Source organism: Styela clava, chromosome 4, assembly GCF_964204865.1.
Source record: "Styela clava chromosome 4, kaStyClav1.hap1.2, whole genome shotgun sequence".
NCBI classification, from domain to species: domain Eukaryota; kingdom Metazoa; phylum Chordata; class Ascidiacea; order Stolidobranchia; family Styelidae; genus Styela; species Styela clava.
Window position 1 is genome coordinate 12,707,443 of NC_135253.1, and position 25,986 is coordinate 12,733,428.

A 25,986-nucleotide genomic window follows, 5' to 3' on the forward strand; every position below is an offset into this window, starting at 1 on the left:
TATAAAGGAAATCGACTCATATATTGTTCAATCTCTAATTGCATTTTCCGCGAAAGCTCAATTCTGAGTTTCATTATGCTTTCAATTTTCATCAATTAAATAAATATCTGTTCGATTGAAAGCTCAAATTGTAAAAAAATTGAATATTATTTTAGTTATGAAATCAAAAGATATTTAATTTTGGCTAGTTCAACTCGCCTCCCTAATGCAAATAACGAGGTGTGGTATAGATTGAGATAAACAATACAAATTAATATCTTTTATTCTTAATTACTAGAAAACAAATAAAAAATACACTACACATTTGCATAAATGGAAATTGAACCTATTTGAACAAATCAAAATATTTTTGTAATTAGTCTGCTCAATCTTTTTTCATCAGATGACATTGTGACAAATTCATATGTTGCACCTTTCTTGAAGGTGTCTACTGACTGGGGTGAAGTTAAACTGGTCCAATTTACATCACCATTAAGACGGTATTTGAACTTTAACCCTGGATAGACTGAAGCCAGTAATAACTTGTCATTTTGAATTTTAATACCGGGTGGTGGAACTCTGTAATGTATATTAAGTTTATCAAGCCTTCTGAGCTCTTTGTATCCAATTGTATTGGCAAAGCTTTCCCAATCTTCCTCTTTTGATTCATTCGAACCATTTTCCCACTTTGCTTCATGCCATGCCCGTTCCGCAAGTGCCAACATCCTTGGAAATTGCATATATTCAAACATATTCTCACTTCTAAGAAGTTCTCCCCATATTTGAGACTGCACTCCCAATACAGAACTTTTGTTCAGAAGCTTTTCATGGTCAAATTTTTTAAACCTTTTATCCTGACAGGAATACATATCTAAAGGGGTCATTCCAAACACAGTTTTGGTGTCGAGCATTCTCACACACCAATGAAGACCACATTCTTCGGGATCTGGTTCATATGGGTGATCAAAATATGTATGAGTAGCAGATGAAATAACAACTTGATACCCAGAATTTGCAAGTATATTCGGATTATGCTTATCATTTTTTCTGCTGATTCTCCAAGCATGTACAAGTTTAGGACAGTCTGACTTCTGTTGTACTGTTGGATCTCGAATCCCATCATTCCACACAGCAAGCTGAAGATTTTCTTTGCGACAAATTTCTTCCACATAGCTTAAAAAATACTCTTGTAGAGCGGATGTCATTTTGACTGACTCATAATCCTCATCAGTTTCATCAATATATGGATCATTTCCATCAAGGTTATTTTCTTTGTAATATACTTGGCATATGCTTGATCCGTCCCAGGCACCAACTGGGACCTCATCGCCACCAACATGGAAAATTTTCAAGGGCTGAATAGGTTCATGCAACTTTTTTAAAGATGAAATAATTTTCTCTACAAATCTTTTACTCCCTTCTAAACAGGGATTGATTGTGTTATTTGTATATTTTTGATCGGATGTATACGATGCATTATCGCTTAGATCTGATAGCATGAATTCCTTTGCCGCTTCCATATTTCCAGCTTCTCTGTACTTGTTGTATCTGGCTGCCATGGACAGTACAGCAGCATATGAATGTCCAGGCATGTCAATTTCAGGTATAACTTCAACATGATGTTCTTTCGCATATTGCAAAATATTCTGATAATCTTCAACAGTATAAAAGCTACATGCATCTGCCTTAGGACCAGACCCTAATGTTGGTTCAACAGCTAGCCCCGTTTTTGCTAAATCGTGGTCTCTTTTTGCACCAATTTCAGTCAATTCGGGCAAATCCTTAATCTCAAGTCTCCAACCTTCATCATCAGTGAGATGAAAATGTAATTTGTTCATCTTGTACATTGACATAACTTTTATCACTTTTAGGATTTCTTCTTTTCTTACAAAATTTCTGGCAACATCAATGTGAATCCCTCTGTACTGGAATCTAGGTGCATCAGTCATCATCCCACACGGCAGAGAATAATTTTCTTCATCATTTGCTTTACTCAGTAACGAAAACAATGTTTGTACAGCGTAAAACATACCACTAGGAAACTTAGAAGTAATGTTGATAATTGGACCCTCAGATTTAATTTCAATCACATAGGCTTCGTTACTGTTATATTCATTTTTAACATCGCTTTGCTTTAGGCATATGACATGTGATTCTTTAAATATTTTTGATTCTTGTGAATGTAGCCGTTCAGCAAGTAAGCTAACTTCATTTTTGAATATATCAGTATTATCAGCAACATGTATCATCCATTCTTGGGATATATTTATCATATTGTCATTATCAAGATCACAAATAAGTGGAGTGGGTATAACAAGTTTAACCGCATCACCTCTATCTTTAACAAAATATTTGTCATACCTTTCTTCTGGTGTGAAGGGATTTGATTTGTCTAATTTTCCCTTCTTCCACTTTTTTGAAGAGTCAAAACTTTCTACAAATGACAAATTTTCATCAGCAGTTGATTCCAATACTTTAGATTCTAAGCCTTCGGATGCAATGTACCAGTTTGGGAAAATTGACGAACGAGACACAGTTGGTTCATCCGAACTTAAAGAAACTTGTAGTTTTTCACCTGGTTTTATTCCAGCAAAATGATCTGTTGGGTACAGCTGAAACAATCCCCCTATAACATGATCCGTATCTATCTCGATGTTTTCGCTAGCGATTTGGCACATGTGATATAGGTAAATTGTCCAGTTATTTTTCCCTTCAGGGATAGTTTGGTTCCCTCCATTTGTTAATGTTATCCTGCTCTTGCATACGGGCCCAAAATTAGTTACAACTTCGTAAATCACCTTTATATTCTTTCCTATGTAATCCAGAAGATCCTGACCCGCGAGCATCGTTCAGATTTCTTAAAAATAAACCTTAAAACAAACGCACAACGAGGAAAAATCGTTTTGATTCAACAAGCACACAGGTTGCGAATAAAACGGGAATTCCCCGAGTTGTCGCATTGTTGATCAATACTGCTGCAGCGGCACTGTACCTGATTTCGTTGCAAACGCCCATTAGCGTAGACGCATTCCCGCAAAAATTGCACAAAGTTTGAAAATGAGTAGAGTCATGCGGGCGTTTTTCAATCCAAAAAAAGAGCTAATAGCTGTGATGAGCTGCCCCATTTCCGTGTTTACTCACGTTTTCGAAATTGTAGCATATGGGATCCGTGTGTATTCTATTATCGGGGAGCCGCGCTCTAAATTTCTTAGTGTTGAAAACAACTCAACCAACCATGTTAGATAAAACGTCAAGACATTTGTTGATTCCGCCGGAAGATACCTGATTTCGAGATGGTTGCTTGAATATCACGACAAGAAATCACTTTTAACAAACGCTTTGACCAAAACGTCGATCAAATGATAATCAAACTGGTCGATCGCAATTCGCACCCCCTATACAAGACCTCAAACTGAACAGCAGTCCCATCAAATGCTCAGCCGGTTACGACTGCCTCCGTCATCAAGCCCATACATTAACTGGACTAGATGCAGTGCTTCGCCATGGGATTGAGCAATCTTATAGACTTCCCTCTCTAAATCTTTTTTGATAAAAGTCATCAAGCACTAACTATAAGAATGACATATTCCACCCCATAACATAACGCGTCTACCTTGTTAAAATACACCTGCCACTGAACTGACAAAAATAAGAACTCCATGATATAGATGGTATCCTAAAGTGGGGAACTTTTATTGGAATCATGTTTATTTATATGCACCAAACGGTACAAATTGTTGCCGAACAATCATAACATGGTGCAGTTCAGCTAATTCAAATTGTTAGGCATGGATCAAATCTTCCGTAACTAGAGAAGCATAAAGCACACCAAAAACATGTTTGGCAGCTGGCCGTCGAATGATGATATACAAACCTGTTTGGCTACTGAAATACTCAGCCCCAGTTGCTTGGAACTTCAAAACTAACAGAGGGCTCTTTAACTGAATCCTTTTCCATTTCTTCATCTTTTGGATCAGTGTCTGAAACCAGCAGTGATGGGAGGTCAGTCCTTGCAATTGAAGTGGATGCATCCACATCAATAGGTGTAGCAGAGTCTTGAGAGCGCTTTCTCTTTACATCTGGCTCATCAATGTCTAATGAGTTGAAACAATTAGATGTTGATGAGATTCTTCGAACTGACAGAGGTTTTACTGCAGTTGATTCCTCACCGGATCTTTTGCGATTTGCGATTAGTGATTTTGGAGTATCAGTCCCTGAGCTCGGAGTAGGCTGTACAATGCTGGTACCACTTGTAGATGTGGAAACTGCAGTTGTACCATTGTTGGGACGCCACACCTTATTTCTTGAGTATGTTGCAGGATTGTAGCTATGTTTGAATGTGGTTGGGGTCAAGAATATTTGACCAGCAATATCGCGCTGGTATTCTTCATAAGTTCGAACTGTATATAGATTTGAATCCACACCTCCAGGCTTGATCAGAAGTTTCTTCACCTGTTTTGCCTAAAAAAATCAAAGCATTATATTATGAATAAAAAAGCATGATAGATTTAGAACCAAAACGATCTACTACATTTTATTTTATTGTATTTTAATTGTACTAAAAAAAGCTTATGAATTTCTTTGCAAATCATATTCCAGAAAGCATCCGGCTTACCGTTGCATAATTGTACTTAGCATTAACAACATCCTTACCAGCACACTTCAGGTGTCTCTTCAGGGGGATTTCAAGTTTGAAGCCCATGGGAGATGATTACGAGCCAAATGATTGCTGGACTCCTCTCTGTTGTAGGGTAGTTCACGTAACCACTGGTCACTTCCCCTTTATCAAGTTATTATCAGCTTTCCCATTACCCCAGACGAATCCCAAGATACTATCCTATCCTGCTTCTCTCCTATGAAATTTTATTACCCACCTACCAAGCACAATAGATTAGTTAATAACCTGTGATTTGTCATGAAGTCCAACGAAACATTGTACATCATTGATCCAAGATATATAGACAGCACTTCCGATTGGACCAAACAACATTCGAACATCGTTAGCTCGCCAGGTTGGTGGGAATTGTACATGAAAAACATGGGCTCGAGATGGCGTTAAATCATTACCTGCTAAGTTTAGATATGGGATGTCTGGACTCCTCATCAGAAAAACCTTGGAACAAAAATGGTAAAAAACCTTTTTAAGTATGGAAATCTTATGTCCAAGGATTTAACTTTTATAAATACTGAATATTTGAAGATTTTGTGTGAATTTCTTACCACTATTGATAATGGAAAGATTATCAATCCGTGATGTATTTAATTTATAAGAGATGATCATATAGATCAGGGGTCGGGAACCTTTTTGGTCAAGAGAGCCATAAAATATACATATTTTCAATTGCATTTCCGTGCGAGCCATATAATATCTTCACTTAATCAGGCCTGAAATTTTTACTCAAAAGTCAACACATACAATGTCAATATACATTTAATGTGATTTCTGATGCTGCATGTAGTCGCTGCGGGCCTTGAACGGTTGCTCACTTGCAGCCCAAGTTGAAATCTACGGTACTCATCACCCTTTTTCGTTTAGGCATCTCTGTAGTGTTTTTAAAACTCTACCGCTTTGTGATGTCACAATATATGTTCCAGAATCCCCTTGTTTGTCACAATGCCTGTCTGGTGATTATCTTACATAACATAGACATGTGCTGGGCGCGCGTTCTCAAACGTATTGGGAATTTTCTGCCAAAATTGGCTATAAAAGTGTTTGAAATTTCGTAACAATAGTAAGCTTAGTCTTAGAATATTAGATTTTTCTGGGAGCCAAATGCCGTCACCAAAAGAGCCATATATGGCTCGCGAGCCATGGGTTCCCGACCCCTGATATAGATGAATAAAGTCCTGTTACCAATCAAAGTCAGGCGCATAAACAGCTCACAGGTTTAAAATTTTAGACTTTGGAATTTGGATGCCGGGACAGTCGTCAAGATATCATTGTAAGTATAGAGAGAGAGGATGTAAACTAGCTGTTTAAAAGCTAGCAAATCTAGTTCTAGTATTACCTTATGCATTCTAGATCTTCTCGAGAAGACTATGAAAAGGACATTTATTTATTCAGTTTGATATGCTCAATCTAGAATATATTCAACCCACTACCTATTTCCGTACCTTTATCACCACCCACCCACCTTATTTATGTATGGTGAAATAACATCAGATGACGGATTAGCAAGAGCTTGAGATTTTCCCTGTTTCCTAAATGATGACAAGAAATTGAGCATCGACAAAAATGAAACACCTGAAACGAAGTAAAGTATAATTTGGATGACACAAAAAATATTATTTTGTTTTTATATCGGCTGTTTATAAATAATTCATTTCTGTGAATAATATTTTTGGATAGGATTATTGGTTCTTTTCGAAATTACCTCATGTTTTACTTGAAACTTGCCTAGATCGCTGTAATAATAAATATTTGAAAAACAGAAAAGTTGAAAACTGTATCGATTTTGTTCTACAGTTGACATCGGTAAATAGGAGAAATTGTCTAAACATCAGATAATCAGATCCCATAATCAAGCATTCACTACACATAGTAGTGGGGTAAATAGTGTAATAAATTAAATAGGAAAGGCCAAACTGGAAAAATTCCATTTCTTCTAAAAACAGTAGTTCTTCACAGATCTATGCCTTCTTGCACTTAGCCTTGCTCAAAGTGAAAAGGGTGTCATATAAACAAATACCCAATTATTAAAATACTTATACCATACCCTTATATCCCTCCTAATACATATACCCACTGTAATATATCCACGCCACGATGAAATTTGGCATGAGAGATATCCACATGGCAGAATAATGTAAACCTAACCTGTAATATATGCATCATATGCCGCTTCATGTAAATTTATGTCCATGTTATGATCTGATTTAGAAGGATCATACTTGTCGGGAGGAATTATGTCAGGAATACTGAAAGGATGACTTGCCAACCTGTTGTGCATTTCACCAAGTGCAGTTGAAAAAATTAATTCCTGAATTAGATAGAAACTTTGGTTTAGGCTTTTTACTTAGTATTCTTTATAACAATCAAGATGTGAATAAACTCGAAAAAATTTCTGAAACAATTTGACAATGACTACACACTCGACACTTCTGTGGAATGAATTTTTTTTAAACCTTAATATGTACAAAGGGGTAGTACAACCAGGCTCCTTAAGGGGCCCGTAAACTTATTCTGAAGTAAGATGAAAACAAAATTGTGAAACAAAGGGATATTCAGATAAGGTTCCTTTCAAAATATTATTGAAGTTATGTAATTACGAAACTTAACTTTATTATGTTCAATTTGATGATGAATACTATTTGCTCGCGAGTAGCTTACCCATGATACATTTTTAAACACCCTTCAATTTCAATACATAGGGAGAACTAGTCTAGTAGGCTATTAGGCTAACTATTGAATTTCATCGCAAAAATTATGAATGTAAAGATAGAATAATCTAGCAATTGAAAACAAGCTCATTGTAAAGCATAAGAAAAAGGAGAAAAAATTGAAAAAACTTACCCGAAATGGCAGCATACTTCCCATGAGTTTTGTATCAACAATTTTTGGAAAAGTGCAACTTAATAATGACTTAAATTCTTCTAAAGTTTGCGGTAAAGGTCGAACAAATTGCTGAGTCGTGAACATCAAATCCAATAACATATTATGTCCGATCAATAATTTCTGGCTTCGAGTAAGAAGTTGGATAATTCTGCAAGTAATAACTGATTAAAGTGTTATTCGAAGTGGATCGTCTCGCATCCTGTTTCAGTAGTGGAAGGTACCATTTTTTGCTAGCCCCTAAGAAATCTTCAAGGATGTTGAAAGGTGTAGACAACCAAGAAATAGAATTTGGACAACTGAGCACAGCATGCCACAAATAATATTACCTCATTCTCTTTTTCCAAACGTTTTTTTACGTCAATGATGAGTGTTGCTGTACTTTTTATTTTAACCTAGTGTGTATCATATTTCTTCTGCATAACTTGATTGGAGTATATGGATGTGCATGCTAGTTTACAGCAGACGTCACATAAAAACTTGAACATAACTGGTATAGCTATATTAAAAATTAGGGTGGCCATTTCATTAACTTCATTTAAACTCTTCACACATCAGTCAACTTGTTTGTTTTTAGTATAAAATGAGACCTTTGATTGATAGATCATTCATAAAAATTGTGAATAAACAAAACTTGAAGTAAACAGATTTTGAAATGAATTTGTCAGGCATAATATAACAAAATGGGATATATCAGGGCTACTCAACTATTTTACCGAAGGTCCGCATACAAAACTTCAAAAATATTTGGGTCAGGACTTTCCAGAAATTATATTTCGGCATCCTTAAACATGCAATTCCTCTACCGACTAATGATTATTAGCTAATTAAGATTGTTTGTTATGGCGTTATAGTTCTTTTCATATATATTTTCAAAACTATAAAAGTGATTTTATAAAAGGAAATATCAAAAGTGGGGCTAATGATCCAAAATAAAGAATTATGCGCGGTCCGAATCGAATACCCGAAAGGTCCGCATTCGGACCGCAGTCCGCCAGTTGAGTAGCCCTGGGATATATGACTCTCCTCTCTACTCACCGGGAGAAACCAATAGAGTCTTGTAATAATGCTTCATCCTTTGCTCTTGCTTGATCTTTCCGTTGTTGCATAGCTTCTGGACTTCCAACACGCAAAACTACGAGATACCTTTGTTTTGTTTTTTCATTAACGTGAGCTTCTAATGCAAGAGGTTCAGGAAACATTGTTGGAATGGTTTCATACAGAATCTTTCTGAAATTTTACAATTATCTGTAGATTTTTCAAAGCAGTGGTTCTCAAACAGTGGGGCACGCCCCACAAGGAGAGCAGTAGAAAATTTTTTGAGGGGGTGTAAAGCTAATTATAAAGGAAAATTAGATTTGATCTTGCCCGCCCTATTGTTTTTCAAACTGTTCATTTATTTCATTATTTACATTCCAATCCCGTATTTTCAACGTGTTTTCTGAATAAAATATAGTTTTGCCTTACTATCTGTTAATTGTAGCTTATTGTTAACTGGTTATTTTCAAGGTAGGGCGTTAGACTCGACAAGTTTTAAAAAGGGTGCGCAGCCCAAAAAGTTACAGAACCACTGTTTTAAAGCAATGTAGTTTACAGTTCTGTTGTAGTATATAGAAATAAACACAGACATACATATGAAAATTTGTTTGAAGTTTGCGCAGCAAATAATAGCCTTAAGATTTGCCGGGTATCAGTGCTACATAATATAATTTTTTACATAGGTGAGTAGACTTGGTTAGCATGGCACATTTGTACTTCTAAATCTAAATAGTCCTAAACAGTCCAATGTAACAATTCAGACACCTTATCTAGAGTGAAATAAATTGGGTATACTATGTCAATTTATAACAAACTTGGTAGTCATGAATGTCCTAAACAAATATTAGAATCAACTTGGTATGAACTATTCAATCAATTATCACAGTATGACTAAAAATTTCAACTTTTCTGCAAATTCAATTCATTAAATATACATCAACTAGACTACTACAGAAGACGACCCCAATTTCAAATAATTTCGATATTCCACCTTGGAACATAAGACTATACAAATATATCGACACCTCAAAACCAAACAGTGCTAAGTCCACTTTTCCAAAAAATGACATTTTTCAATTGCTGATTTTCCTGGACTTAGCTCTACATTTTGGTCTATTTGCCTTATCTCTAGGTGCTCTAGATCTCAAGACAGCTATGGACATAACCCTGCTTTTTTTAGGGCATTTGAGAACTAAACAGAGATGTGTCTACTATAGTGGACTTAGCTCTGGATAACTGCATTGTAAGTTGGGGCTAAGTCCGTTTTTTGGACATAGCTCCTCTCAAAAAATATAATACAAAGCGCTAAGTCCATACCAGCCTCTATAATAACATAATAAAGGGGCCCTAAGTCCAATAAAATTGTTTCTGGTCCAGAAAATTGAGAGCCAAAAAGGGTTAAGTCCAAAAAAAACCCCCCCCAAAAAAATTGGGGCGGAGCACAATTTTTTTTATTCCATCTAAATATGGCCTTCATTGTAACTTTGGTGGACCATAAAAACTAGACATCCTCGATGTAAGGTATTAGAGAAATAAAAAAAAGAAAAAAAAAAAAACGTTTTTTGCGTTTTTCTCAAAACTAGAAAAATGGACTTAGCCCAATTTGGATTTCATGCGTCGATATATTCAAAACAGTGAATTATTGGATTTTGTTCAGCTCTACTCGTAGTTCCATGTCAAGTTAATTTTGAATCAATCAGCATTTGCATCAGGAATATTTTGAAAGTTATATCATCAAATAAAGCACTTTTCATAAAGAATAAGATTAAGGTATATATATTATGGTACCTTAAATAACTGTTACAAGGTTCTAATTCTAATGAACCGCCTTCATTTGATGTTTTCAAGAATGTTTCAATTTTAGCTTTTATTCCATCAACAAATGCTTGTGTTTTGGGATCAGATATAACAGTTGGACTTCCCGCGGGACTTGTGTCTGTCGATGTCGAGTTTCCATTGTTTTCCAAACCTTCATAAAAAATGAACAAAATAGAATGACCTTACATTGTTCATTGTCTATAAATTATATATACAGGAGCATTCAATAGTTCAGTAAAACCCAGTTAGGCTGAAGTTTTATGTCCATCACTTTGCAAAAAGAAACAAGAGTCCATACAAAAGAACTTCCTACTTTTTCTTGGTGATTTATAATTCTGTAATCTCATAATGTGTTTTTCATTTAACGCTGCACGCATTGATGCTTCTTCTGCTGATCTTAGATATGAAATTCCACTGTGAAAAACTTTATTGAAATTAAAATTTTGCGCAGTAAGAAAATCTATACTTGATCCTTGGCACGAAAATATTCTGTTAAAAATAATTCACAAAGAATTTTACGATTTATATGAAAATCTTAAAGCAAACCTGAAATAAATAAATAAAATTTCATTCGTTAGTGTCATTAAAAAGATTTTCAAATACGTATTCAGATACATATTTAAATATGTACTTGTCAAAGACGAAATAGCAGTATATTGTTAATAAGCTTTCGTTAGATCATAGTCTCAACTTCAAATAAAACAGGATATAATTGTAAAGACAAAGATCATAAAAATTTTAGAATCAAGATGAATTCGTATAATCGTTATCTACCTATATATTTCATCTGAAGAAGTTAGAATATGATCTAATGAAAGCTTACAAATTTACTTGCTATTCCATGGAAGGAGAACATGTTATACTTATTCATCACTTCAGTGCTATCTCATTTAATCATCCTTCTGGTAATAACCATATATAGGAAGTGGAAAGTAAGTAAAGAAAGGATCAGCAGGACAGCAGGTCAATACACAATATCCTAGTACCAAATAAATGCAAAAATGAAATCTAATTGAAAATATCAACCTGTCAGGAATTCCTGATCCAGAAGATCGAAAAGGAAAAATATAAAAATTGAATGCTTCTGCGATATATTCCTCTTTTTCAGGGTTCCACTTGAAGGTTACCAAACCTGAGAAAGAGAAAAAGGACCAAGAAACTAAATAGAGATTATCAAAATTCAAGTGCATTTAAGCAATATTCAAAGTACAAGTGCAGAAAAAATTAAAAGAAATACTCTGAAATTTTGGCAAATTTTTCTAAATATGGAGACAAACTTTTCATGAAATTAGCATTTTATATTATTAGCTTAATCCATAACTAAATTTTACAAAAACAAAATTTCGGCTAGATGAGAGCAGGATTTTTATATTAGGTGATAAGATGGCTCAATATTCATACAACCCCTAACCACGGTCGGTTACGACCTCATGTCTGGTATGGAAATAGTTAACCCATTATTTGTTACAGATACATTATGAAATCAGATGACATTGAGAAAAAGTAACTTTGCGTGGATATACAGAAATCATAAATACAGAAATATGGGTGTTCCAGAAGTATTCATACCAAAATGACACACAACCTGAACATAGTATGTGTACCAGGTTAGGGGTTTTCAGGTTGTGCGTCATCTTGGTACAATACTTCGGGAGCGCCGAAATATGTATTCAAAAGTGGGAAATAATAGATAGCTACAGTACACTTACCAAACTGCATAAGTAAAAAATCAGCGACATTATGCTTTAACTTGTGATATCTTTCTTCAGGTGAATCATAATTAGTCAAATTGAACGTTGAATTAGTAACTCCAGAAAATTCACCATCCACGGCAACAAAATTTGCTTCTGAAACTGCTTTTTCAACAATTTCATACGTTTCCTTGAAATTATGCCTGGTAATATCCATTTTTATTGATCGAATTAATTTCTAAATACTGGAAAACATTGAGATTGTAACAATGAACACCTCGTTTTATTATCAATAATTTGAATCATATATGTTTATATGATAATCATATGAATATATATGATTGATGATACATGCTGATAATAATATATAATTCGAATCATATTGCACAATTGAAGTACCGAATTATTGCAAAATTTGAACTAGTTAATAAAAAGGTAGGACATAATTTTAAATTGTCAGTTTATTTTATGAAGGGTTATTAGGGAGAAAAATATTGATTAAAAGTAAATTAAAACACTTTGGCACATATGATCGATGATTGCTAAAATGTAATATTTGTAAGGTCATACTTAAATAGCAAATACTTTGGTTTATTGTACCATTTCGTTAATAAGGAAAGATAGGAATTCAATATTAATGTGCAGAAAGAATTGTTCCAATTTTCCTAACTTACTCAAATATACTCAATTGTTAATAGGTAATTAAACACACCATGCTAAAGATGCAATGGTTTTGGCAATATTTTATGCAAAATAACTGGACAAAAACGAAACAGATATTAACATATTCAGACAAACAGATAGCATAATGCATTTTAATTCATAGAAACTGCAATTTTATAATAAAAAAATAATTCCCTGCTCTTGAATACATACATATTAATCTTGAATAGATAACTGGCAATCAAAAAATATTCACTGAAATTCAAATGATTTTTTCGATAGCTTTTTAGCACATACATTATACTGAGTGGTCAAATAAAATGCAATGCCTTTTTCATAATATGCTGCCTCATTAATAAACGCTGGGTAAAATGGACCGCTACTCGAATCCTCTATTACGTCTTTGAGATAAAGAACATTGCCATCAAAAGACAAAAATACAGGATCGTTCAACGTCAACAATTTCCAATCTTGATCTTGAAGACTTGGATGAATCATTGCAGTAAGATGACCTTCCACATCTTGTGGGTACGGTATTTTTGTAACAGCTTCGTATGCTGAAAAATTGACTTCTGGAAATTCCTCACCATTGTTATAGTTTTCAATGAAGTCAAGAGCAAAGTGAACTGATGACTCTTGCAAAGACATTATGTCAGCTCGCAACACACCTTGTGGCTGGGGACCAACTTCTATACCAACTCCCCCATATTTTCCTAATCCTCTACCAGAATCATAACTCACATTGCCAGCAAGGGACATAATATAACACATTCCCTCTGGTAAATGTGTTGATACATAATGCATTAAATGCATATTAAAGTCATTCGATTCCATGTGAAGGAGACTAACTTTATTATTTGCTGTTGTATTGTGTAAATCAAGTATAAATTCACATTCGCCAATTTCTCCACCTTCACTCAACATTCCTTTCAGTTCTTTTGCTCTTCTAACTTCATAGGGTGTGTTTTCATTTATTTCAACTTTAAAATTTTCAGGAGACATTTGCCTGTTTAAATCCACATCCTTATACCGTCTAACCAATTTCACAGCAATTGGATTAGCAATTAACATTTTTGTTTGGAAGGTTGATCTGGTAACTGATTCTGGATTTTTCTCCCATTTTCTCACCAAATGAACACCGGACATCTCATTGCCATGCATTCCTCCAAATATGCAAATTTGTTTCATGGAAGCCATAATCTTTGAATTTAAAAGTTTGCCAAGATAATTGAGAAACTTTTTGTGATTACCTTGCGTATTTGCAACGCCGATAAAAAGCAAATTCTCATTTGGTCACTGTTCCCCCGAACTTTGACCCCATAGATTTATTTCTTAATCTTGCCCGTAAATGAATGGATGTTTCCCTGAACATCGAATTCCTTGTTTATTGCCGTAACAATGACCAATCAGCAATACGGCAACATTGAAGTAACAATTGGAATTTATGCGGCCACTCAGACACTTCTTTGGCTCAAACAGATATTAAAGAATGGTTGTAAACATTGCCTCGTTTTGTGTTTTGCGTGTTGGTATTTCTCAGTTTTCAGTTGTGTTTCCGAAAAATAGTTGTAAATCAAATGTCTTATTTGGAATCATGCCTTCCGAAGACATTCAGTTTAGTTGCAATAATTAAAAGTTGATTACAAGCTGAAAGCAACTATTTGATTTAAAATATTCAATCACTTACCAATAGAATGCCGAAAACTTAATTAACATACCTACTATATATGATTGAATTTTTACATATTGCATTTATTATAAATGTTTTATTGTTTCTTATTTAAATGCTGTGTATATGAATCAATGAATTCATTTTACCTTTCCATTACGTAATGTTTGCCTCTAATGTTACGTAACAATGGAGATAGAGATATTTGCTGCAATTTAGCAAGATGCAGTTTATTTATCTGCTGGATCGAGTTTAGCGATGTTTGCCTATTGCAAAACCAAAAAGATTGCTGTAAACTCAATAATGAACTTGTCAAAAAGCTAGGCCGACGGTTAACGAAAATACCACTACCCTCAAGAAGTTAGTCCGACGGTGACTCGATATTAAACGGTCGTCAGTATGGCGACAACTTCACGCGATCCCGAGATCGTCATGTCGACCACTTCAGATGTATTTTTGATTCATTTTCCACGGAACACTCGGAAGACGCTGCGTAACACAGTTTGGAGAAACGCTGAGTCCTAGTCCATAGCAAGAAATCTATCATACACGTTTTGAATGATTAATAATCTATGTTCAGCATTTATTCTGAATTAAAACGTGTTATTTGTAGGTAAATGGCAATCAATTTTCAAATTTTGTATATTAGAAAACCTCGTAATTTTCTACTTCGTAATTTTGTTTTTAATAAATTAAAATAAAAAGCATCCCCTCAAATAAAGCCCTAGTGTTATTTTTCGAAAGAAATATTTCAGAGAAACACAGTAAGATAAAATTTGAAACTGTATTTAATAGTAATAGGCTATTGGCGACTTCTCCATTTTAAGTACTGAAAAATTAAATTCGATTAATCCGATAAATGCGCGAAAGGAGATTTTTTCGGGTATCGTTTTTCCTAAAAGATCGACAGACGATTCATCACCAACGCTTAGTTGCGGGCGCAATATAGGCCTACCCATACGAGGCGATAGGAAGGCTCAGTGGTGGGCATAATGTTCGCAGGATAAAAAACAAGAGGAAATATCAATATTCGTTGAAATTGCTCAATGCACTAATTCTTTTTCAAAAGCATGTCCATTTTTTTTTTATCTGATACTGTTTTTTATCAGATTGTTTGCAGCATTTTTTAATTGTCATAAAATAACACTGAAGAAAAAGTAAAGATAGGTGAAAATAAAATGTCTACGTTTATGCCAGGAGTGTGACGTTTCATCCGATTACTGGATCTAGGTAGAAAAGAACAAGACTTGATATCGGGATAAAGTTTGAATTAGTTGGGACTATTACAATTTAGCCTTTTTCGTCTCAGTTTACGGAATGTGAAAATACCACTATGCCTCTAATGTCAGTAAAATATGAAACGTCAGCGTATATCTAACATATTAAAATTTATGAGAACTGACATCATTATAGTTTTCGCAAAAACATATGCAAATTAAGCATATATATTATTGCATAGGTGAAGTAGGCTCTAATTTTATTGATGTTGGTATCGCATTGCATGGAGTGCAATAAATTAGATAAGCATTTTCGAACCGGGACGATTCTAGCTCTTACAAATAGCAGTAGCTCCTTACATATCGATATATGTAACTGCTTCCACAGGGCCTTGTTCGGAGCAAAGCATGCGAGTAAGCGTCGTATGAAAAAATAAAATGGAAATCACGGACATATTTCAATCGGGACACTCTATATCTTACATTATCGTAAAAACCGCATTTAAATTTGACACAATTGGTGTGTGTATATAGTTATGCCAAACCTAAACAACCCGGAAAATGACTACGAATTCAACACAAACGGATACTGGTACATCTGCACCTCTCTGTTTTGTGTATTGTACTAAAGATTCATTTGTATGTTTCATCAATTTCATGTCTGTTGCCCAACTATTACGCAGAAATCCTAAACTGCTGTTATACCGTGATACGTGTTCAAGACCTTACTGGTGTAAGACACAGTTGTGCGACATGTTTCATGAACCGTAAATTTATAATACGCAACATATACATATATATAGTTTGTACCGAATAACTTTGTGTATGTTGTATATTTTTATTGTTGTTGTTACAATGCTTGTTTTCTAGTTGACGAAACAATATATCGCGCACTCTCTCAAGTTGGTTCTGTTGTTTCCATACTGTCCTTCTCAGTAATTAGTATGACCCATGACCCGACAATTCGCGTGAACAGCGGGAAATCCAAACGCTGCAAAGACGGAAGGCGCCGACGCCGATTTTTTTTCTCTTGGTGATTTACCGTCGGTTACTTCTGTGTAGTAGCCTACATAATTGCCACCATCACGGTACTTCTGTTACTTTTTACTACCGGTTACTTCTGTGTTCAGTTGTTTGCATTTTGCTGTCACAGCATCGCGTTTAAACCACGCTACCGGTACCGCATCTGTAGCTCTATCTTATATTTCATCTTCTGTATTAAGTGGAATTTGCATGTTATGCTGTCATGGCGTTTAACGTGGGAAAATTAACATTTATTCGTCAGATTGGAATGTCAAATACGAGATATCGAAAATGCGTCAACTATAACGAAAAAGGTCAGGTATTTCTTCATATCATATGCCATCCCTTTTTTAACTTTCCGTGATGTGATGACACAATGTTAATAAATCTGCAAATATTCTTGGTCTCATTGCAGCTCGGATTTAAATATATCAAGTACACTGTCTGACTGTATGTCACAGTCTGACAGTATCATGAGACGAAGATAAGGTAGAAGATATTGATTTTTCCAATTGTTTGAACGTAATACTGATATGAAATATCAGAATATCGCCTGATACCGTACTGCTGTACTACGTTATTTTACAAAATCTGAAAATTACATTATAATATAATATAGATTGCAGATATCATCTTATTGTAATTTTTCATCTGCTTTAATATATTTCTACGATTCTTGTTTAGATTTTGTCAATAGTTTCAATCAACATCACATGCAAGACATATTTTGTGCCAATAATCAGAAATATGTCGTTCCTGGGGAACTTGAGGTAACGAATTTAATTACAATTAGTTTAATCTGGTATTTGGAAAAAACAAACATCGCTTTCAGCGATTTTTATGCAAAACACAATTTTTCAATATCAAAAAATATTACATGTTTTAGAATAGATTATTTTTATTTGTTTCAGCCGGAAGTACCCCCATACACAGTTGAATTTTGTACAGGTATGTTCCACAACTTTTCTTTAAGTGATTCGTTTTTGATTTTATTTGATTACATTTTAGGTCTTTATTCTGGTATTTTCCCTTTCTAATTTGATTTCGGCTTGGCGGTGTGGCGCATCGTGCCAAGCGTTAGCAATACGCTTGCTACCACATCTCTGATTACCTTGCGAGGGTTCGCATGTTCGAATCCCGTGCAGAAATAGTTATGTGCGAGTGGATTGCTGGACTCCTCGCCGCTGTAGGGTGGTCAACGTAACCGCTGGTCGGTTACAGCTTCCTTCACCATCAAGTCCATGCTTCGGAAAATAAATAACTGGCTAATCCCATACTCGACGTGGACTGGTATCTGGACGAGAGCCCGTGGTTTTCCATATGATGAAGCCGTCTTATCGGCTTACCCTTCCCAGGATGAATATGTAGGCTAAATCTTGGGTTAGATTATTGCCTTGCCTTTAAATTATCCTAAGCTTGCTTGAAATAATCAGAATCAACATTCAAATCAGTGGTGGGGTATTATCAAGATTGTACTCATTTACCAAAACAAATACATGGCATGGATTTCTTAACTTCAATAAGTATTATTTTTAAGCTTCCGGCAGTGAGCATACATTTGCAGTGGCAGATGAAAATGGAATCGTATCTCTTTTCATTGCTAATGAACCAGTACTGGGAAATGATGCTGATAAAGTATTGAGGCCACTGCATAAACTTGAGGCACACAACAATGCTATATTTGATATTGCATGGATTCCTCACGAACATTCTCTAGCAACTGCATCTGGTGATCAAACAGCTGCATTATGGGACACACTAAAAGGAGAAGTCATAACTGTTTTCAAGGGACACAGTTGTAGTTTGAAATCTGTGAATGTGTCTAAGCACAATTTGAGTAAGTATGTTATCCAATCAAACATCCTCATTGAATCTATTCCTGTTCAAGCACAATGTTCCCCCCAACACATTTTTTTCTTTTATCTATTTATTCATGTCAATCATGTGATCATTTTGAAAGAAGTATTTTTCATCTATGTTTTTTTCGATGTGAGAAAATTTTACATATATGCAAGGTTCAATTTGTGCCTTTCCTGATGGCAATTTAGCCTATTTATCCCGATTACAATTTATGCATTTCTGTATCTTGAAAACAAGCTGTGGATTCTGAGAACATTTACAATCAACTTTCAGATGAACAAAATTTTGGCTCAGACTCCTGATTCATAGTTTTGAAAGATTTGGCTCCAGCATTGAACTCCGAGAAAGTGCAATTTTGATAATGAAAACTTTGGCGTTCTGTAGAATTTGTTATTTTATCACCTTGGAAATATGCAATTCTGACATCATAAAATGCAGAATTTTGACATTCAAGTTTGAAACTACGACTCCAGACTCCACAGTTCTGCTTTACTCTATTTATGGTATTGTTCAACAGATCTCCTAGCAACAGGATCAAGAGATGGGAATGCATTGATATGGGATCGTCGAACTTCATCACAACCTGTTGTTAGAATCCAGGATGCTCATGTGATTAATGATTCTTTAACACCGATGAGAAAACGAAGAAGAGCATTAGCGGTAGACACTGGACAATTGGCCATAGTAAGTTTTATTGTCGCGACTCGCAAAATACTTTTTGAAATTCATTGCTGATGAGCGAATGATATATGTACTTTCACATTAAAAACCAAAAGAGGGCCACTACATACTGGATTAAATTTGACGAAATGAAAGGAAAATGTTTATTCAAATTTTATTTTATTCTGGAAAATTTATCGACAGTTATAAAACTTTATAAGTACTACTGCAGTATGTCTTCTTTTCAAACGTAAACCCAGCACATACAATGCTGAATTTACCACTTTTGATAAATCTATGCAAAGTGAAACTAAAGCAACACAACTTCAAGAATTATTCATAGAAATCAAGTATTTTTCATGAAATCTAGTTTATTTTGTCCAGAAACAATCATAGATACCGTACATAAGATGTTTGTTTTTGTTGTAATATAGCATTATCTACCTTTAAAATTACATAGAGAGAATGGCCTCCCCGACCAGCAATTGCACGAAGACTTAAAAGTTGAATCATTATTAGTTGACATCTTATGTTTGAATATTAGGATTCTCGACAGACTGTTTCGTCAGCGAAATTTCAAGACAGCAACACAGTGATAACATCAGGAGCAATGGATGGAATGCTGAAGATTTGGGATTTGAGAAAAATTCAAACAAAGAAGAAGACGACGGGTAATTATTATCCTACTACCCTCTTAGTGTGCGCCCTTTTACACTACCAGTAATGAGTTCTTGGAATAATTAGTGATATTTTTTCAAGCGAAGGGAATAAAAAGGGATGCTCCTTTAGAGATGATTCCATATCCCGGATTAAGTCAACGAAGAAGAGGATATACTTGTCTTACACTGGATTCATCAAATACGAACCTATATGCATCATGTACAGATGATTCAATATATCATTATAATTTATCAACTCTACCTAGCAATGGAAGAAGGTGAGCCATTGATGAGATATCTTTATTTCCTTGACATCATCATATAAATGCTAGTTATTAAGGTTGAGATTGAGACAAACGCATGAAAGAACAATGGCTGTGGCATCAAGAGGCTGGAGTTTAGCATGTTTTTATTAATAATTGGAGTCCAATCCTTTACATACCTTGTGAAACCAAAATTAAGTTGGAATATCAGACCAGGGGCGTAGCCAGAAGGGGGTGGGGGGTGGTTGAGAGTCTAACCCCCCCCCCCCCTCCCGCCCAGGGATGGCCAATTCGGATAAAGTATTCGAATGTATTCGAATATCTCGTCATTCGAATATCGGAATTCACGTTCATAAGAATATCAGATATTTGTGTGACGTCACACATTTTCGACGCCGCTTTCAAGACGTTTCCGTTGAATGAAAACATTCTCGATAGAAACTTGCGCGTGATTGTTTTCATCACTCATCAGCGTAACGTGTTATTTAGGCCCGTAAACGCCTTTACGATTGTGTTATTTTCTCTAAAACGAAAATTTTACACAAATTTGTTCCACGATAACGATAACATTTATTTTATTTTTGTACGCGCACGGAATTGTGAATCTGGTAAATACGTTCATCGGCGGCGAGTTTCTAAAGACAACGCAACTTTTTGATTGAAAAGCGGAAATTCAAAATACTGAAAATAAAACCGTAAACAACATAAGTTTTATTGAGGCCCTCGAAAATTTAAAAAACGCTTTTCTAGGCAGTGAAAATCGCAAAATTTCGTATGCTTCTGGCACACATTATGTTTGGTCGGCGTTTACAAACATATCGTCACTAATTGAGGGCGGGATTTGCCTGATTATCCATTACTTTAAATTGCCGTCGAATATTTTCGGGTTAACACGATACAAGGTTTGAAACGCGACTTTTTCCCTGGTTGTGAGGATGTATATAATATAATTATTCTAAAGTATATTCAATCAATTTTATTGTGATGAAACAAATTTTACTCTGAGCATTTCGATCGAGCGGAGTCACTGTCAACAAGTACATCTAAATATTTGCCGAATTCGCAAAATACGGATAAAAACAATATTTAATCGGACAGTTTACCTCACGTTTTTATTTTTATGGCCGCGGATTGCAATGGTATATAAGAGTGGTGAGGATTTTATTTTGTCGACGCAACCGCAGGTTAGATTGAAGACAATTAAATTAATAAGAGCAAGACATTTTAAATATGCCTGTGTCGGTCACGAATTCATCACTTTGCACAACAGAAAAATATATATTCGTTGTTATATTATTTGTTGTAAAAGTCGACTCTTTTAACAGGTGGCATAATCGCGGCGATGAATATGTATTTTTAATTAACTGCTAAACTTTATATGTATATTCATTGTATGAAATGAATTATTCTCTACACTTAACAGGATTTTATATAATTATTTGAGATTTTTCTAATGGCGATAACGAGTTGTCAAGATTGCAAAAATACGTATTAAAATTAAATACATCAGGCAGTTTATCTCGTAATTTTAGGTCACAGATTGCCGTGGACCGAATAGTAGTTTTCATTATATCATCATTATATGCTGACAAGACGGCTCTTTTAACGATCGCGGGATCGCGGTGGGTGCTACAGGCGGCGATGAGAATTTCCGATTTCGAAAATCCTGGCTGCGCGCTGGCAGTGGTCGTCATCTATTCTCTACTAATTTATTTCTAACTCCAAACACAACAATATGTTTCACATAATAACAATATGGTTCACATAAATTTATATACAAATATACTGGTAGGTAGTAGAATACTCTAGGCTTAAATATTAGAATTTTCAAAGGCATAATGGATTTTCGATTGTTGTTGCCTGTATTGCCAATAAATTTTATTACTCTCAGAAAATATACACAATTATCTGAATAAAAGTAGTATTTTTGTCAATAGACTCGACTATTATCGTAATATCATGTAGTACCAATGATAGAAAGCGTCAGACAACTCCTTGGCTATCTTTTCATATGATCATTTGTACAAAGTGAATAATTTTAATAAACTGACTGTGTCACAAGTTGCTATTATTTTTTATTAATAGCTATAAACTATCAATTACTTTGTGTACATATACTGTTGGTCTGTTGCTTCATTCTGATATTCCTATTGAAGCTTATTTCCTAATTTACTGGGTTTTAATCAACTAAAACAAAAATGTGTTATTTTCGATTTTAGAATGTATTCGGAATTCCAGATTCGAAAACATTATTTTAGAATGTATTCGGAATAGTTTAGTATTCGGAAATGGCCATCTCTGCTCCCGCCCTTGAAAAATTCTCGACTACGCCCCTGTATCAGACATAATGGTAATAATTGAATATTATCAGAGTCAGAGTTATATTTTCAAATTCCCTGGAACTGCAATTTCAAATTGTCCAAGTCAGTTCAAATTTCAATTTTAATGGTAATATTCAGAGTGACCAAGCATTCTTAACAAACAATTAAAAAGGGCCCGCATATGTCAAGGTTTTTGTCGACAAAATTCTGTTTTTAGAATCGGATTTAACTCGGATTCGAAGTTGTTGTCAATTGTCATTTGTCAACACAAGAGTCGATAGAGTCTGGTATATGTTTTTCCAGGTTCTACATCCCTGGCTGTAACCAGTTTCATGCCAGTAAGGCAACTATCTGATAAATTAGTTTTCACTTCTCATGGAAAAACAACACTCCAGTCTTTTGTGGGATAAGAATATGTTATGTTAATTTTTAAGTGAAGAAGGTGAATTACTCAACATGTTTTCCTACAATAGCTCATTTTGAAAGCTTTCGATTAAGTGTAGTTACCGCACTGTTGTGACTGTAAGCATTTGCGTAATTTTATTTTTCAAATTATTTCAGGCAACCAATATGCAAATACCAAGGTCATTATAATACATCATTTTATGTAAGATCAGCACTGAGTCCTGATGATCAATTTCTACTCAGTGGTTCTGATGATAACAAAGCCTATATATGGAAGGTGGGTGTGTATAGTAGTTAACCGAGCAACATTTATAATGGAAGTCCCAAGTGTCCCAAGTCCCAAGTGGGGCTGGAAATAGGGTACTCCCGTAGTGCGTGTACCAGGTTAGGGTCAGGCCATAATTTTATTTCGATTTTCTTTATTTTAGTTCTATTACGAGTTTGGGGACTGTCTGTGTTAGCCAAGTGAATATACCCCCTGCCCATAGGTTTCAGTCCTTTTACACAACTTGATGTAAAGTATGCGAACAAAATTAGTTACCTCCATATTGGTACACATACTTCTGGACTGCCGGAAATAGAATCGAAATTGAGTTTTGTCGTTGTAAAGAATCAGGATATAGCAATATTTGGCTTTATACTATTCATAAATGTTTATCTTAAAACAATATTGTCATTTGTAGCTACTACAAAAAATAAACATTGAATCAAATATCATAGACGCCATCTTTGTACAGATACACGTTATACCCTTTATCTCCATACAAACAAACAACTTATTGCTCCAGTGATTTGGTATGTTTTAAATATCAAGTATTGACTCATCAAATTATTGTAATTATATTGTACAAATTATTCTTGGCCCACGTTTGTATTTGCCAATTAACACATTTTTTCCCGGCAATACCTGGGTCCAGATCCATAGGTTTATCTGTTTACTCAATTTTAGGTGTTTACAGCTATATAAACTGTTCCACCTGAAGTTGTATTGCATTCTTTTGACTGGTTCATCCATATTGGAACGTCAAACGTCTTTTGATTACTGAAAGGAAATTAAGGGATTTTTCGCAACAGCAATTTTGCAAAATGATTTGGGGGTCTAAAAATTAGTCGTGCATTCCAACATTTTCCTTTTACGGCCTTGTTTGAAAGTTTTCAGCAATTTTTGCAGATTTTCAGGCTTACCTAAATTTTTTTCAATTTATATTCAGGCAACTGGGAAAGATAGTTCACCAATTCTTCGACTTGTAAGTGAAGGAATGTCTGAAGTAACTGCAGTGGCATGGTGTCCTTATGATTATACTAAAATGGTAACTTGTTCGGATGAATGCGTTGTTCGCGTGTGGAACCTACCTTATAATGGAATGGGAAATTTTCAAAACATTGATGGACGTGGAGAAATTCCTCAAATAAAGAAAAAAGAAGGTAAACAATAGGATATTGATTCGATTTTCGGTGTAATGTATTACTATACATTAGTGTGTGCTTGCAAAGAACCTTGTTTGGAACAAAGGTCCTGTAGAACTTCGAGTAAACCAAATTTTAATGGCAAAATGCCTTCTTTATCGGTTCGTTGAGAATTCTTAATCAACAAACATGAATGGTTATTGTGGCAACTGTCAGAAAATCTTGCCCTGATATCCAAATGATATCTCAAGCGTTTATAAGTTGTAATCGCAAAGAAATATTTTCTTATTTTTACAGCTTTTATAAAGTCAGGATTCACTCCTACATCAGTTGTCAGAGTAGAACCACAGCTTGGGACTTCACCTACAACTGTGAAATCAACGACAAATCATATATTCACTCCACAAAAATTAACTTTCACTTCTTCGCCACCAAATTCTTCCACTAAACTGTGCACGCCGTTAAGAAACCTCAACAATCAAATGAGAACTCCAACATCTATTGAAAAGTGGATTGTAAGAACGCCAACGCAAAAAAAACTTGACTCGAAAGACAGTAACAGAAATCGTGTGGTAAAATGTTTAGAAAATCACATGGCAAAAGAGGAGCCTATTTTGAAAGAAAACGAAGAAATACAAAGTAGTGACTCAAAACTAGAAGCAGGAAATAAGAACTGGCTACTAGAACTTTCCAAGCGAAGGAGGTCAAAGGACATTGTTGATAGTCCCGCACGGAAGAAGCCGAAATCTGCAGCATCTCTGTCTGTTAATAACAACAGAACACCTGCAAAGTCATTTAGAACATTGGATTGCTATTTTAGCAGCCCTAAATCTGAGAGATGATTAGCTTTGTTTATCCACATTAGCTATGTTGCTACAACTTAACAAATCTTTTTTTATTTAATCACTGTAATTAAACCGAAAATGCATTCATTCTTATTGCTTGAAAAGATTGAATGTAACTTCACTGCCATACTCTACTTTTAGCGAGCTGCCATCAGCTGAACTAATATTTTTAGCTTTTTAAAGACTACAACAATTTGTCTCTGCCATTTTATACATTTTCAATAAAATGCCATTAACGAACTGTGCATTGCGTCATTTGTGCCAGTTGTAAAATTGGACAGTTATGAAATTGACGTTTTCATGTATGTGTCAATGATATTCCTGCAGAAAGTTGAGGACCAATTTAAAAGCGTTCGCTTAGCTTTTAACATCATCTCAATGTCAAATGCTTAGCTTTTAACATCATCTCAGTGTCAAATTCGGACAGGTATAATGTTCAGTTTAGCCACATAATTCCAAACTGGGGGAATTTCTCCAAAGAGAGGAATTAAGCTTTGTATTAGCTGTGAGGTATTGCCAGTATTACTACCCAAACTGTACAAAAAGCGGGAGTGCAACTCGCGCGTAACACTAGCTGATGATCCATCAAAGAATAAATAAAGCCCTTTCCATGCATGTTGAGGGAGGAATGGTTTATCCAATGATAACTGCAAACCCTCAATTGGGCGTAGTCTTGAAAAGGTTATCATCAACCAATCCATTCAATCGTATTATGGTCCCGATCTAACATCACAAAACTTGTTTGTAGTAAAGGGATGTTATTGCATGCCTCGACCAGGGCTGTGTAGCTAGTTCCAAATCATAGTGAATCTTCATACCCATTGCGGTTTTTAGGTAACCACTGCTTATCTGCCATTAAACATCAGCCCCAAATGCATTTTTATGGAAGCGAGACTCAGAACTATTAGAATTTGAA

The 25,986-nt window shown here is 35.0% G+C and overlaps 4 protein-coding genes across 4 annotated transcripts; 1 reads left to right on the top strand and 3 right to left on the bottom strand.

The window, feature by feature from the left end:
- Positions 1-244: 244 nt before the first annotated feature.
- On the bottom strand, positions 245-3,018 carry LOC120326696 (beta-hexosaminidase-like). Its single transcript, XM_039393030.2, has one exon. The coding sequence runs from the start codon at positions 2,823-2,825 to the stop codon at positions 339-341; it is 2,487 nt and encodes an 828-aa protein (XP_039248964.2). The 5' UTR covers positions 2,826-3,018; the 3' UTR covers positions 245-338.
- Positions 3,019-3,644: 626 nt separating this feature from the next.
- Positions 3,645-12,345, bottom strand: LOC120326438 (poly(A)-specific ribonuclease PARN-like). The gene is made up of 10 exons (XM_039392729.2): positions 12,097-12,345; positions 11,414-11,519; positions 10,701-10,876; positions 10,358-10,538; positions 8,570-8,761; positions 7,493-7,682; positions 6,797-6,959; positions 6,114-6,223; positions 4,883-5,092; positions 3,645-4,440 (listed from the first exon to the last, which is right to left on the bottom strand). The coding sequence occupies exons 1-10, from the start codon at positions 12,293-12,295 to the stop codon at positions 3,874-3,876; spliced, it is 2,094 nt and encodes a 697-aa protein (XP_039248663.2). The 5' UTR covers positions 12,296-12,345; the 3' UTR covers positions 3,645-3,873.
- Positions 12,346-12,443: 98 nt separating this feature from the next.
- Positions 12,444-15,141, bottom strand: LOC120326439 (aspartoacylase-like). Its single transcript, XM_039392730.2, has one exon. The coding sequence runs from the start codon at positions 13,936-13,938 to the stop codon at positions 12,994-12,996; it is 945 nt and encodes a 314-aa protein (XP_039248664.2). The 5' UTR covers positions 13,939-15,141; the 3' UTR covers positions 12,444-12,993.
- Positions 15,142-16,690: 1,549 nt separating this feature from the next.
- LOC120326715 (denticleless protein homolog B-like) lies at positions 16,691-25,310 on the top strand. The gene is made up of 10 exons (XM_039393054.2): positions 16,691-16,964; positions 17,335-17,420; positions 17,562-17,598; positions 18,188-18,487; positions 19,028-19,194; positions 19,715-19,841; positions 19,930-20,107; positions 22,975-23,095; positions 24,030-24,243; positions 24,523-25,310. The coding sequence occupies exons 1-10, from the start codon at positions 16,874-16,876 to the stop codon at positions 25,065-25,067; spliced, it is 1,866 nt and encodes a 621-aa protein (XP_039248988.2). The 5' UTR covers positions 16,691-16,873; the 3' UTR covers positions 25,068-25,310.
- Positions 25,311-25,986: the final 676 nt, after the last annotated feature.

Coding starts and splice junctions, on each gene's coding strand:
- LOC120326696 (XM_039393030.2), bottom strand. CDS start 2,825: ATGCTCGCGGGTCAGGATCTTCTGGATTACATAGGAAAGAATATAAAG.
- LOC120326438 (XM_039392729.2), bottom strand. CDS start 12,295: ATGGATATTACCAGGCATAATTTCAAGGAAACGTATGAAATTGTTGAA. Junction 6,960..7,492: donor GAAGTATGCTGCCATTTCGG/GTAAGTTTTTTC, acceptor TATCTAATTCAG/GAATTAATTTTTTCAACTGC. Junction 5,093..6,113: donor TTTCACCATACATAAATAAG/GTGGGTGGGTGG, acceptor TTTTGTTCCAAG/GTTTTTCTGATGAGGAGTCC.
- LOC120326439 (XM_039392730.2), bottom strand. CDS start 13,938: ATGGCTTCCATGAAACAAATTTGCATATTTGGAGGAATGCATGGCAAT.
- LOC120326715 (XM_039393054.2), top strand. CDS start 16,874: ATGGCGTTTAACGTGGGAAAATTAACATTTATTCGTCAGATTGGAATG. Junction 17,421..17,561: donor TCGTTCCTGGGGAACTTGAG/GTAACGAATTTA, acceptor TATTTGTTTCAG/CCGGAAGTACCCCCATACAC. Junction 23,096..24,029: donor ACAAAGCCTATATATGGAAG/GTGGGTGTGTAT, acceptor ATTTATATTCAG/GCAACTGGGAAAGATAGTTC.